Source organism: Notolabrus celidotus, chromosome 9 (assembly GCF_009762535.1).
Source record: "Notolabrus celidotus isolate fNotCel1 chromosome 9, fNotCel1.pri, whole genome shotgun sequence".
Taxonomy (NCBI): Eukaryota; Metazoa; Chordata; class Actinopteri; order Labriformes; family Labridae; genus Notolabrus; species Notolabrus celidotus.
Window position 1 is genome coordinate 258,077 of NC_048280.1, and position 14,368 is coordinate 272,444.

General features: G+C 41.2%; 1 protein-coding gene across 6 annotated transcripts; it reads left to right on the forward strand.

Moving 5' to 3' along the window:
• Positions 1–4,513: 4,513 nt before the first annotated feature.
• Positions 4,514–14,368, forward strand: LOC117818322 (tetratricopeptide repeat protein 16-like). Of its 6 annotated transcripts, none has more exons than XM_034691140.1 (14): positions 4,515–4,677; positions 5,936–6,111; positions 6,229–6,319; positions 6,389–6,526; positions 6,634–6,734; positions 6,823–6,952; positions 7,771–7,985; positions 8,888–9,174; positions 9,276–9,420; positions 9,528–9,693; positions 11,431–11,564; positions 11,643–11,797; positions 12,149–12,300; positions 14,209–14,368. In XM_034691140.1, the coding sequence occupies exons 1-14, from the start codon at positions 4,645–4,647 to the stop codon at positions 14,239–14,241; spliced, it is 1,956 nt and encodes a 651-aa protein (XP_034547031.1). In that variant the 5' UTR covers positions 4,515–4,644; the 3' UTR covers positions 14,242–14,368. The 6 variants fall into 6 exon arrangements, with proteins under 6 accessions (XP_034547030.1, XP_034547031.1, XP_034547032.1 ...); XM_034691141.1 differs by lacking the exon at positions 14,209–14,368 and having other exon boundaries at positions 8,888–9,002; positions 9,078–9,174; positions 12,149–12,436; XM_034691139.1 differs by lacking the exon at positions 14,209–14,368 and having other exon boundaries at positions 4,514–4,677; positions 5,939–6,111; positions 12,149–12,436.

Genomic DNA, 14,368 nt, shown 5'->3' on the forward strand with positions numbered 1-14,368 from the left:
CTTAATAAAAAATACCTGAAGGCCTCAGAAAGAGGGACACATACCTTCTGAAGGTTTATATGTCTGTTTGCCTTCAGAAGGAGAAGGGGTTAAACTGTTATAAAAGCAGGATCACTGTAACCACAGAGACTGTTCTGTATGTCTGAATGCCTGGGTTGTGTAATGTGCCTGTGTCTATTATTATAATGTAATGTCCTTGTCCTCACTTGTTCTATATATATATTGTTGTCCAAACAAACTTTTTTTTAATCAAAAATACATTTTTAGAATTAAAAAAAAAACATATTTTATTGTTTATTGCTTTGATACTTATTTCAATATGTTCTTAATTGCTGCCTAATGGCATTTTAATTGTTTGTAAAGTGCTTTATAATTTGTTTTGAAAAGCAACAAAAGAAATAAAGTTATTATTTGTATTATTATATGTTCATAAAAGAATAATTAAGAAAATACATAAAGAAAAAAATAGATGCATGCATTTATACATTTAAAAAAAGAAAAAAATTGACTTAACTTTTAATGAAATGTGCTTAATAAATAAAATTGCTATTGCTATCCAATAAATATAAAAATGCAGGGAAGTGTGATGTTTTGTGATTTAACTAAAAATACCAAAATTATCTAAAAGAAGAAAAATATATTTTTCAAGTCCAGGACAATCTGCAAAATATTTTTAATTTAAAAGAAACTCTTTATTTTTAAATAAAGGTTAAAGTAAAATGACAGATTAGAATAAATAGTAGGTATTTAAAGGGTTTGTATCTGCTGACAGTGAAGGAGAACTTTACAGTGCATCAGATGTTTTATTGTCTCAGTGTTTCTGTTAAATCTGCATCATAAAGCAGAACACTGAGCAGATTAACTTCATTAAAACACACTAAATAAAGAAGATTAACGCGTCACTCAAAGGTGAAGAGATCCTCTAAATACTACAAAGAAGAGTCTGTATGGAGATGTTTCAAACACTCCTCTGCACTGAGAGTCACAGAGTTCAAAGACATGGAAATCAGGTCAGTGATTATCTTTAAATAATCAATATTTAAGATGAATCAGGAGTGTTCCTGTGAGTCTCTTCATGTTGATCACTCAGTCTGCTGCCTGACTTCACACCTGTGTGTCTCTGTGGGTTCACTGACCTCAGGTAAGCCTCCTGCTCAGACATGAGTCCAGTCGGATCCTCATCTCCATCCTCCGCATCCAGCAGCCTCCTCCTCTCGTTCTGGATGTCCATACTGGTGCGTTCAGGTGTCCCCCCTCTCTCTGCTCACCTTTACATGGGTAACAGGTCTGACCAGGCTCAGACTGTGTGAGGAGGATCCAGGTGAGCTGCTGTAGAGGCTGTGAGGAGTTCAAGGTGTGCAGGTGTGCAGGTGTGGAGGTGTGGAGGTGTGCAGGTCTGGAGTCAGACAGGAAGCTGAGAGTAAACACGGATCTGATCCAAGGTTATTATAGTTTTGCACTTTTCATTAGTTTTTATTTTTATTTCGTTTTGACTTTTTGTTTTCAATTTCAGTTTAGTTTTAATTAGTTTTTGAAGCGGGTTTGCTAGTTTAGTTTAGTTTCTATTTTTTGAAAATGCTTAGTTTTAGTTTAGTTTTTATTAGTTTCAGTATTAGTTTTAGTCTTTTTTGCCTGTGTGCCTGGCCGGGGGTTAGCTTCTGTTTCAGGGTAAGGGGCCTGGCCGCTCTCTCTTGCCTTGACAAGGTATGCTAGGTTAGCCGTCTTGTGTGAGCTTTTCAAATGGACTTTAAGATTAGTGGGATTTTCCCCCTTGAGAAACATATTTTCAACATATTTTATCACCTTCCATTGCAAGGCACTTACTCCTATCAGAGACAGTCATATTCAAAGTAATCCCAAATGGGGCTCTGCCGCTTTCTCCTGACTTTCGCTGCCATTAACGCTCTGCAGGCAAAGTGTGGAGGCGTGCCTGCTTGTGCGAATGAGCCAAAAGAAGTGAAACTGGCAGAAAACAAACAAAAAATTCATATCCTAAAAAATAGGGAATACTGGTGGATACTCTGTAGGATAGTACTCTCCCTGGGGTGTCGATCAGAACACACTGGACAGGAGACAGGAGGGAGCTTTAACCGTTTAGTGAATATTCTCCTTACAGCACAACAGTTCAGCAGACCCAATGAGGCCACAGAGGCCAACACATCAAATAAATACACAAACATAAGGGTGATGGTCACAATATGGACACTTAGGCTAGCATTACTGACCCTCTATAGTGTTAAATAATATGGTGACTCACTGATACATCCTTAACAATAAAATAAGCAATAAACAATAAACAATAATCATTGATACAGAGATAATGATTCAGATGCTACCACTACAAGTATACTAATAATCATATCACTCAAATACCACTGCCACCAATTAACCATTAACACTTATAATGATAAATGAACAGAACAGGATCATATGGGTGATTCATAATATGAGATGACGCATGCACTCATGGCGTCTATTTGCTCTCTCGGGATTTTTAACACACGTGAATGCCTATGGACAGGAAAAGTCAGTTCTCCGTCTCATTATACTTACTTGTTGGGCATTCACACACACTGGAACGGTTATAAACAGGGCAGGTAGTCGGAGCGAGAGAGTTCGTCTCAATTTAATCCCCCTGCAGTTCTGCCTCGCTGTGAGTGCGCGCGCCCGTCAGCTGCAGGCTCCGTTCGGCGCGCTCCCGCGCAGATGCAGAGAGCAGAGAGCAGAGCAGAGACGTCCACCCGATCAGTCTCTGACTTTATTACATATCCACTCAAAATACTGAGTTTAAGACGAAAACTAAAGACATGTTCTCTATCATTTTAGTTTATTTTAGTTAGTTTTGTAAACTCACGATACAGTTTCAGTTAGTTTTCGTTTTTTTGTGAAGCCTCGTTTTTATTTTTATTTCAGTTAACGAAAATGTTTTTTCACCTCTCGTTTTCGTTATTTCGTTAGTTTTCGTTAACTATAATAACCTTGATCTGATCAGCTGATCGATCACTCATCCCTGAATCTGCCTGTGAGGACTTTCTGCTTCCTCCACCGGCCGCGAGCTTGCTTTGTCAACACTTCAGTCAGCTGATCATCGTGTGCAGACAGTGTGCTGCTCATTTCCGGTTTGGCCCCTTTCAGAATAAAAGTCCTGAAAAAGTAAATTCGACTAGGATGGTTGCACTTCCGGTAGAATAGTGATGTGTTGTATCAGGTGAGAACAGAGGTGTGTTTAATAAAGGTGAAAGTGGAACAACACTGAGGAGAAGTGTTGTTGCGCTTCACTCAAAATCGAGTGCGCCTTTTATTTTATTACGGTAAACCATGGTGCATTCAAGTGCACTTAGTTAGCTCGGAAACCTCACTTACATAGATACAGGTTGTTTTTTTGTATGATTTTCCTTCACTAGACTTCATACATATCAATTATTTTAAATGGTTTTGTTGTATGCATGTTTGATATTGAGGTTCTAATAATAATAATGATAATGTATTTTATTTATGGACACTTTTTAAGACACGCAAGGTCACCTTAAAAATGCAACAACAATAAATAAGACTTAATCATGCCAGATATACAAACATCACCTCCATTCTTTCATTCTTTCATTCTTTCATTCTTTATTCAGATCCCCAGTAGCTGCCACTAACACAGCAGCTACTCTTCCTGGGGTCCACATAACACAAACATAACATACAAAATATACACAAAATACAAAACTAATAATTCTACAAACATTACAAAGAAAAACTGTGAATGCTATATAGAAATAAAATACAAAAAAACTGAAAAATGCTTCAAACATGAAATACAACAACTGAATATACTACAAATGTAAGATACAACAACTGAAAATGCTAAAAACAAAATGTAGAAAAACTGAAAACTGAAAATGCTACAGACATAAGATATGCTAAAACTGTCCATCACTGTACATGCTGCAGTAAAACAAAATGAAAATCATCAGATGTGCTTAGAAACCTGTACAACATGATGCATATCATGAAATATCTAATTGAATTTAAAGACAGCAATTTGATTTAGTCTATTTTTCAATTTCTTAAAATCTCCATTTATAGAATAATTATGTATTTACCAAGACTGAACCCATCCAGTAATTAAAAAAACAGATCATGGTGGTACAAATGTGGTGAAATGTACTAATTATAAACGATTCATGATGATATTTAAACAAAAACGTGAGTACAAAACGACAAATGTGAGAATTTGAACAAAGAAAAACACTTTCCTGTTTTAAATAACCGATTTAAACTTTCCTAGTTTATTTCCAGTTATTTGAGCTGAACCTGAATGCACCATAATGTACCTGATGGCTCCCAAACGCATCACCGTAAAACACAGTGTAGATGCGCAATAAATCTTAGAGGAGTGAACAAGGCTCGACGAAGAAGACAGTTTTAAAAAGTTCAAACTTATCAAAACTGACTTTAGTGAATTAATCAAAAACCCAGATATTAACTCAACATGTTTACCAACCACCGAAGAAGAAGAGGAACTCACGCGCAGTGTGTTGGAGTTTGTTTCCATGGTGACGCCCTGATTCAGCAGCAGCAGTAAACAGAGTCAGAGTTTAAATTCTCTTTAAAATAAACTCTGTAAATCTGTTTTTATCAACAAGCTGATCCAGGATGGAAACTTCTGAGGGGATTAAAGACAGAACGGTAAATATGATGACTCAGATTAATAATTTAAAACTTTCTAAAGGTTGTAATAAATCTGAAGGTAAACATCAAGGAGAAGTGGATGGAGAGAGTGAAGTCTAAATCATTTTAAATTAACGTCAGAAATAAAAACACATGAATACCACTCACTTAAAAATATGTGTTTATCTCCAATAGTAATCATTGATTTTGTGAACTATCACGAATAATTTGATGAAACAATCATAAAACATAAAATACATAAAGCACAAGCACCTACATTTAAATTTTAAATCGTGATTTACTTTAATATATATACCCTTTGAGTTTGTTTAAACAAACTGAAACTAGGAATGTAATTTATTTTTTGAATATAGTGTTCAATTACAACATTTTAAGTATTGTTTAAATGAAAAATAACAATAATAATTTAATTCTAAATATAAATATTCTTTTTATTGTTAGTGTTGTTATTAGATCTATTACTATTATTATTATTTAATAATAATAATACTATTATTATTATTTAATAATAATAATAGTAATAAATTATAGGATTTGTATTGTGCTTTTCTTAGTACTCAAAGTCACTTTACACAGAAATAAAAAAGATAAAAATAAATCAAATAAATAAAACAGACCAAGGACAGAGGTGAGCGGAAGTAGAGGTTATTATCTTATCTTAGTTTTATTAGAATTATTATTACTATTGTTTTTATTATTACTATTATTTTCAGTATTATTGTTTCTATTTTAACTATTTTTATGTGATCATTAACATTATTATTATTACTATCATTTTTTTTAAATGATCGTTTTTAATATATTTATATATTTTTATTATCATTATTATTATTGTTATCATTTCTATAATTGTCATTAGTATAGTTATTGTTATGTTTTTTATTATAATTACTACTACAATTATGATTATTTTTTTATCTTGATTATAATAATTAGTAGTATCATTATGTATTTATTTATTTATTTATTGTCATCATTATTATTTCTTATTTATTTCTTATTGTCATTATTATTGTTAGTGGCTCACCTGACATTAAACCTGCACTTAACCCTTTAGGTGCATTCTGTATTCTTCATCATTATATACAGTCTATGATTCTTCAGTTGATCCAGTACTGAGTTATATTTAATTACACCTTGTAGTCATGTTGCAGATTCACTGTATGATGATGATGATGATGATATCTTTATCATGGGCCATGTATGTTCATGTGGTCTGTTTAATATTAACTCTTTGTCACTGCATGTCCTCCAGCAGGTCGAGGAGCAGAGTTTATTTTCTGGCGCTGCCCCAGAGGAGGAGCAGGAGGAGGCCGGGAGACGAAGCACCTTCAGGCGGTCGTTTGGATCCAGTGAAATCCTTCAAGAGAAACAGAGTCAAAGATCAGAGCTACAGGGGAGCTTCATCATCCAGAGCAGAGCTGCAGAGCAGTGAGGGTTCAACTCTAACCTCTGCATGAGTTTTTGATGCATGTGGACGTTGGAACATTACGGTTCTTTGTGCTCTCAGGGTTGAAGAGTAGTTATTGTGTTTTTGTTTGTCTGCAGTATCAGGAACGGGGGCGAGGCGATGAGGAGGTCTCAGTATGAGAAAGCTGTGATCTGCTTCTCTAAGGCCATCACTCTGCAGCCGGAGGAGGTACGACGAGTCTCTCATGTTAAACCTCACTGTGTGTTCTGATTTATGAATCCTCCCTCTGTGTTTCAGACTCGGCTGCATGTGAGTCAGGCCGAGGCGTACCTGCAGCTCTGTGACTTCCAGTCAGCGGCAGCTTCTTATAAACGAGCCTGGCGTCTGGAGCCAGAGGCCTTCAGGGACCGCTTGGCCTTTATCTATTATCTCCAGGTACCAGTCGGATCCAGATTCAGCTGTCTCTCTGTGCTTCTGTGGATTTAGAGAATATAAGGTCTTTGAATGGAAGGATGTAAAGATCAGTCTTTGGTTCCTCTCAGGGTCAGTGTCTGTTTGATCGAGGTCTGTACTTCGAGGCTCTCGAGGCCTTCAGCAAAGCGGCCGAGGTGAAGCCGAGCTGCAGAGCGTACGAGGTCAGGAGGTCAGTTGATGGACTCCAGATGTTGTTTTGTCTTTAAAGGTGTAAAAAGGTGTCAAACTAAGGACTGAGTTCTCCCCTTGTGTTCCAGTCTGGCCTGTCTGTCAGCTACAGGTCTCCATGCCGACTGTCTGAAGATGGTGGATGACTGGATCCTGTCAGACTCTCCGACCTCTGACCTTTACGTCCTCAGAGCCCGACTCAACAAACAGCTCAACCAGGTTAAACACACACACACACACACACACACACACACACACACACACACACACACACACACACACACACACACACAGACACATACATACACACACACACACACACACACACACACACACACACACACACACAGACACATACATACACACACACACACACACACACACACACACACACACACACACACATACACACACACACACACACACATACACACACACACACACACACACACACACACACACAGACACACACACACACACAAATAAACACACGCGCACACACACACACACAAATATTCACACACCCATACACACACGCACATACATACAAACAAACATGCATACACACACACACACAAATACACACACACAAACAAATATACACACACACATACATATGAACACACATACATACACACACACACACACACACACACCTATATACACACACATACACACACACACACACACACACACATACACACATATACACACACACACATACACACATACATACACACATATACACAGACATACACACACACAAATACACACACACAAACAAATACACACACACACATACATATGAACACACATACATACACACACACACACACACACCTATATACACACACATACACACACACACACATACACACACACACACACATACACACATATACACACACACACACATACACACATACATACACACACACACACACACACACACACACACATACATACACACACACATACATACACACACACACATGCAGTAACCTAAAGCTAACAGAGGTTCTTCCTCTCCTCTGCAGACGTCACAGAGTCATCAGGACGTGATGGCGGCGTTGGCGTTGACCCCGGCGTGTCCGCAGGCCGCCGCTCTGCTGCAGACGCTGCAGGAAGCCGGGGAACGGGCCCGACAGAAGGCGGTGGACCGGCTTCTGACCGGCCAGCTGCCCGAAGCTCTCTGCATGATCAACATCGCTCTGGAGAACTGCCCACAGGACCCACAGCTCTACCTGTTCAGGTGAGTCAGACCAGAAGCTGTGAAGAAGGAACAGGAGAGTTGATTTATTCTGAGCAGCAGACAAACAGAAGCTTCTGATTTTATATCAGCATGAAAAACAATCACAGTTTAAACATGTAATGTACAGAAGATTAATGAGTGTTGTTTCTTTTTAAAGCAAATATTAAAAGAATAAATAATAAAATAGATATATTAAAGAGTGAAAAATAAACATTTGTCCATAAAATAGAGCAAGGAGTGTGTTTTAAAATGACATGTATGTTTAAATATAGAAGGCATACTATTCCCAGAGGCATACGCCACTTAGTTGAAAACAAAATAAATAAGTTAATAAATAAATAAACAATAATAATAATTTTAAATAGGAAAAAGAGAGATAAAGAAAGAAAAATTAAAAATTAAAAATTCAAGAAAGAATGACAATAAATATTTAAAAAATAATAAAAGAAAATAAAAGATGAATAAATAACAAAAAATGGAAATAAAATAAAATAAAATACTAATAATGAAATACATATAAGAAAGAAGAAGAAATAAATAAATACAAATTGATAAAGAAAAGAAATAATAATAACAATGACAATAGAAAATAAAAGAAGAAAAAATAACAAAAATAAATAAATAAATATTAAAAAAGAAGAAGAAGAAATAAATAAGACAGGTAAACATAGTATTACAAATAGAAAGGAAAGAGAATATACATCACACAGAATAACCTACAACAACAACAACAACAACAACAACAACAACAACAACAACAACAGAACATGGTCTTCTGAATGTAGATGCTTTGCTACAGAAAGGGTTAAATCCTCAAAGAACCAAGATGGAGGGAGCAAACGATGGAAAGGTGTTGTTTTGTGCTTCAATCATCTCATTTTAAATGTCCCTCCCTCCCTTAGAGGGATTCTGTACAGACGTCTGAGAGACTTCACGGCAGCCATCGAGGATCTGGTCCATTCTGTGGAGCTGGGTGAGAAAGAGGAGGAGGAGGAGGAGGAAGAGGAGGAGAGGGAGGTCAGAGAGAGCATCTCTCTGCAGGAGGACGTGCAGTTCCAGCTGGTGCTCACCTACAATGATTTTGCGGTTCAGTGTTTCAGCAGAGGTCTTTACGCCGAGGCCACGCTGCTGCTCACCAAGGCCATCGAGGAGGGGCGAGGACCGGCCGGTCTGTACCTGAACAGAGGAGGTGGGTCTGCAGGTCTCCTCACTGAAACTCAGGCCGGTCGTCAAGTTCTGTTTGATATATATGTGTGTGTGTGTGTGTGTGTGTGTGTGTGTGTGTGTCAGACTGTTTCTTTAAGCAGGGGGAGTGGTCCTTCGCTCTGGCGGACTACCAGCAGGCTGAAGAGATGACGCAGCCTGACGACCCGGCTGTTCGGCTCCGCCTCGCCGTCATCCACAACACGCTGGGCTCCCTGTGCTTCCAGAACGGGTCGGAACCACACACACACACACACACACACACACACCTACACACACACACACACACACACACACACACACACACACACACACACTGAGCCTGCTATCCTTCTGCAGGTGTTTCCAGAAAGCAGCTGACATGTTTTCTTTGGCGGTCCGGTACAACCCCACAGCCGGTCTGTACTACGAGAACAGATCCAAGGCGTTTAGAAAACTTCTGAACTTTGAGGGGGCCAGGAAGGACCTGATCTCCCTGCTGATCCTGGATCCCACCAACGAGGAGGTCAGAGCTTCATCTCACCCCCCAAATCCACAACACGACTTTAAAATCCTTCTTCTGACCTGCAAAGCTCGTCAAGTCCTCCAGAACTCTACGCTCCCAACATACAGGCCTGCTCATCCTACCTGAAGTCTCTAAAAGTAGTATGGGAGGTAGAGCCTTCAGTTATCAGGCCCCTCTCCTTTGGAATCATCTACCAGTCAGGGTCCGGGAGGCAGACACCCTCTCTACTTTTAAGAGTAGGCTTCAAACTTTCCTTTTGATAAAGCTTATAGTTAGAGCTGGATCAGGCTTGGACCAGGTCTTAGTTATGCTGCTATAGGCTTAGACTGACACACTGGGATCCTGTCTTTCCCTCTCTCTCCTCTCTCTGCCTGTCTCTCACTTTAACTCTTCCTGTCCCATTAAAGTTACTACCATAGACCTTTCTGGAGTCCCTGAGCTCCCTTGTCTCGTAGGTTGCTCTGGATCTCTGCTGGTGGATTCCTTTTTTGGAGGTCTGTCATTCATCCTTTCTTTCTTTCTTTCTTTCTTTTCATTCCTCCTTCCTTCCTTCCTTCTTTCTATTCCTTCCTTCCTTCCTTCCTTCCTTCCTTCCTTCCTACCTTTCCTTCTTTCCTTCCTTCCTTCCTTCCTTCCTTCCTTTCTTCCTTCCTTCCTTCCTTCCTTCCTTCCTACCTTTCCTTCTTTCTTTCCTTCCTTCCTTCCTACCTTTCCTTCTCTCTTTCCTTCCTTCCTTCCTTCCTACCTTTCCTTCTTTCTTTCCTTCCTTCCTTCCTTCCTTCCTCTCTTCCTTCTTTCTTTCCTTCCTTCCTTCCTACCTTTCCTTCTCTCTTTCCTTCCTTCCTTCCTTCCTTCCTTCCTACCTTTCCTTCTTTCTTTCCTTCCTTCCTTCCTTCCTTCCTCTCTTCCTTCTTTCTTTCTTTCTTTCCTTCTTTCTTCCTTCCTTCCTTCCTTCCTACCTTTCCTTCTTTCTTTCCTTCCTTCCTTCCTACCTTTCCTTCTCTCTTTCCTTCCTTCCTTCCTTCCTTCCTTCCTTCCTTCCTTCCTTCCTTCCTTCCTTCCTTCCTTCCTTCCTTCCTTCCTTCCTTCCTACCTTTCCTTCTTTCTATTCCTTCCTTCCTTCCTTCCTACCTTTCCTTCTTTCTATTCCTTCCTTCCTTCCTACCTTTCCTTCTTTCCTTCCTTCCTTCCTTCCTTCCTTCCTTCCTTCCTACCTTTCCTTCTTTCTTTCCTTCCTTCCTTCCTTCCTTCCTTCCTTCATTCTTTCATTCCCTCTTTCTTTCTTTCCTTTTCTTTCTTCTTTCCATGTTTCTTCATCCTTTATGTCTCCTTTCCTTCTATCCTTTCCTTCCCCATTTCTTAGACCTTTCTGGAGTCCCTGAGCTCCCTTGTCTCGTAGGTTCCTCTGGATCTCTGCTGCTGTGGACGTGGTCCAGACTCCAGCTGCTACAACTACTACTGTCCGTCTCCCCACTATCATCTCTCTCTCTCTCTTCACCTCCCTCTATCCCTCTCTCCAACACGGTCTCAGCAGATGTGTGTCTAACATGAGTCTGGTCCTGCTGGAGGTTTCTGCCTGTTAAAGGAAGTTTGTCCTTGCCACTGTAACTTGCTAAATGCTGCAAAGTGCTCTGCTCATGGTGGATTAAGATGAGATCAGACTGAGTCCTGTCTGGAAGATGGGACTGGATCTGATCCGGTCTTGATGTTGGGTGTTTTTGTGTCTCTTCTGTTCAGCTTCCTCCCATGCTGATGAGTCTGTTCCCCGGCTGCAGTGAGTCTCATGTCCTGTCGAGTCCAGCAGCTCAGGCAGTCAGAGCTCAGCTGATGGAAACCATCCAGGCCTGCAGCTCTTCCTCTGACCAGCAGAGGTCAGTAACACAGAAGCTTTAAACTGTGACAGCTGAGGGGACGAGTTAATGAAGGACATGTTTGTGTTTCATCCTTAGGCTCAGTGAGAAACTGCAGGAGATGACTCTGAGCGGTCAGGACTCAGAGAGCCAATCAGAGGAGCCTTTAGGAGCAGGAGAGGAGCTGAGGTTGTGTCTGAACAAACTGGAGATGAAGATGTTTGTGAAGAGCGTCCTGCAGGTACTCCAGGGAGGTAGAGATGATCACATGGGTCATATTTATGTCTCCTTAGTTACCTCTACTCTTTCTTCACTAAGATGTTACCAGGAAACGTTCCCCAACATCAAGTCTGAAGCTACATCCATGCACTACATGTTCACATGATACAGTTTTAGAAAGAACCAAAAGATGACTTACCAACTAAACTCAGGACCACAGAGTCTGCAGTATGAGTGAGTCTACCTCCAGCAGAGCTAGCTCTGTCTGCAGGTCAGCGTCCTCATGCCTGTGCTGGTTCCTCATGTCTCTGGTGGAGTGGATCAACATACTGACAAACCACGCCCACTACCTGATGACATCATCACCTGTGCTCCTTTACATCCAGGTAGTAGAGCTGCAGAGCGTTATGGGAGTAACACAGTAACCAGAGCTACAGCTCCAGCTAGTGGAGGGAGGCTGAACTACAGCGAGGACACGACGTGTGAAGGCTTTCAGACTTACAACATGATTGAAGCTGCAGCTTGCAAAGACAACAAGGTCAGCAGCTGTGATCAGTTCTTCATACGGGGTCACCTCCTGGAGGTCAAGGCTAGACGGAGTCCTGTACAGTGTGTGCCGATCAAGAAATGAGCTATCTAGATCAGGGGTTCTCAAACTGTTTAGAGCCAGGGACCCCTTACAGGTGAGAACATTGTCCAAGGACCCCCTCATGATTGTAACACAGATTAAACACATTAGTGATGTCATGATCAGAAGCTGCGGCTCTGAGAGTCGATGCTTTATAGTGGATCAGAAGAGCCGGCTCACATCCAGAGAGAGCCGGCTCCCAGTTTGTTCCTTTCCCTGCTTAGCTCTCTCAGTGCTCAGCCCCAGCTCTGCTCACAGCAGAACTTTGTTTTGATTGGTCAGCATGGCGGCCATGCAGCCAATCACATGTGAGGATATAGGATACAGGTGATGGAGGGGAGGCTGTGTATCGTGGCTTCATCTGTTCCTTCTGAGAGGGTTAGGGTAAGGGTTCTTCTCAAAGACCGGGCAAATACTCACTGAGAGGAGAAACCGGATCAGACCATCCAAGCTGAAAACATTAATAATGTTTGCTTGAATTTGGTTCTGGTTCTGGTTCTAGTTCTGATCTGGTTTGGTTCGGTTCTGGTTTGGTTCTGGTTCGGTTCTGGTTCGGTTCCGGTTCGGTTCTGGTTCAGATCTGGTTCGGTTCTGGTTCGGTTCTGGTTCGGTTCCGGTTCGGTTCTGGTTCGGTTCTGGTTCAGATCTGGTTCGGTTCGGTTCTGGTTCTGGTTCTGGTTCGGTTCTGGTTCGGTTCCGGTTCGGTTCTGGTTCAGATCTGGTTTGGTTCGGTTCTGGTTCGGTTCCGGTTTGGTTCTGGTTTGGTTCTGGTTCGGTTCTGGTTCGGTTCCGGTTCGGTTCTGGTTCAGATCTGGTTCGGTTCGGTTCCGGTTCGGTTCTGGTTCGGTTGTGGTTCGGTTGTGGTTCGGTTCTGGTTCAGATCTGGTTCGGTTCCGGTTCGGTTCTGGTTCGGTTGCGGTTCTGGTTCGGTTTGGTTCTGTTTGCTTCAGTTTAGTTTTGGTTCTAACCCTAACCCTTACCCTAACCCTAACCCTAACCCTAGACCTTACCCTAACCCTAACCCTAACCCTAACCCTAGACCTACCCTACCCTAACCCTTACCCTAACCCTAACCCTTACCCTAACCCTAACCCTAACCCTAACCCTAACCCTAACCCTAGACCCTTACCCTAACCCTAACCCTAACCCTAACCCTAACCCTAACCCTAGCCCTAACCCTAACCCTAACCCTAATCCTAATCCTAATCCTAACCCTAACCCTAACCCTAACCCTAACCCTAACCCTAGACCGTACCCTAACCCTAACCCTAACCCTAACCCTAACCCTAATCCTAACCATAACCCTAATCCTAACCCTAACCCTAACCCTAACCCTAACCCTAAACCTTACCCTAACCCTAACCCTAACCCTAACCCTAACCCTAACCCTAACCCTAACCTAACCCTAACCCTAACCCTAACCCTACCCTAATCCTAACCATACCCTAATCCTAATCCTAATCCTAACCCTATCCTAACCCTAACCCTAACCTAACCCTAATCCTAATCCTAACCCTAACCCTAATCCTAACCCACTGATCCAGACTCCACTTGTTTTTTGATCCAGACTGTAAACATGTTTATTTCTGCTGTAAAGATCGTCTCTTTGAATTGGTGTTTATGTGGTTTCCAGTACTTCTGGAGCCAGCCTCAGGCGGATCCTCCACGAACTGCAGTTTTTAGTACTACAGCATTGGACTCATATTGTTAGACCGGAGGTTGCTGCTTGGTCATGACTGATCTGAAGTCTTTGTTTCAGAGTCTTTGAAACACTCAACAGTGTCACATATCTGAGCTGCTGCTTTCTCTCTGTCTCAGGAAACAGGACGAGTTTCAGACGACTCTCCGTGACCGTCCTCCTCTGGACCACGCCGGACACTGGAGGGGGAGGTCAAATCCACAGGAGGGATCTCTGAGTGGACTAAAGAAAAACATTAAGTTCATGAACTCTGAAAATAAACTATGAAGACTCAAAGAA

What these genes read in the sequence shown, in the direction of transcription:
- LOC117818322 (XM_034691138.1), top strand. Translation starts at nt 4,645, where the DNA reads ATGGAAACTTCTGAGGGGATTAAAGACAGAACG. An exon ending in AGAGCGTACGAGGTCAGGAG is followed by an intron (nt 6,735 to 6,822) that starts GTCAGTTGATGG and finishes CTTGTGTTCCAG; the next exon opens with TCTGGCCTGTCTGTCAGCTA. An exon ending in TCTTCCTCTGACCAGCAGAG is followed by an intron (nt 11,565 to 11,642) that starts GTCAGTAACACA and finishes TTTCATCCTTAG; the next exon opens with GCTCAGTGAGAAACTGCAGG.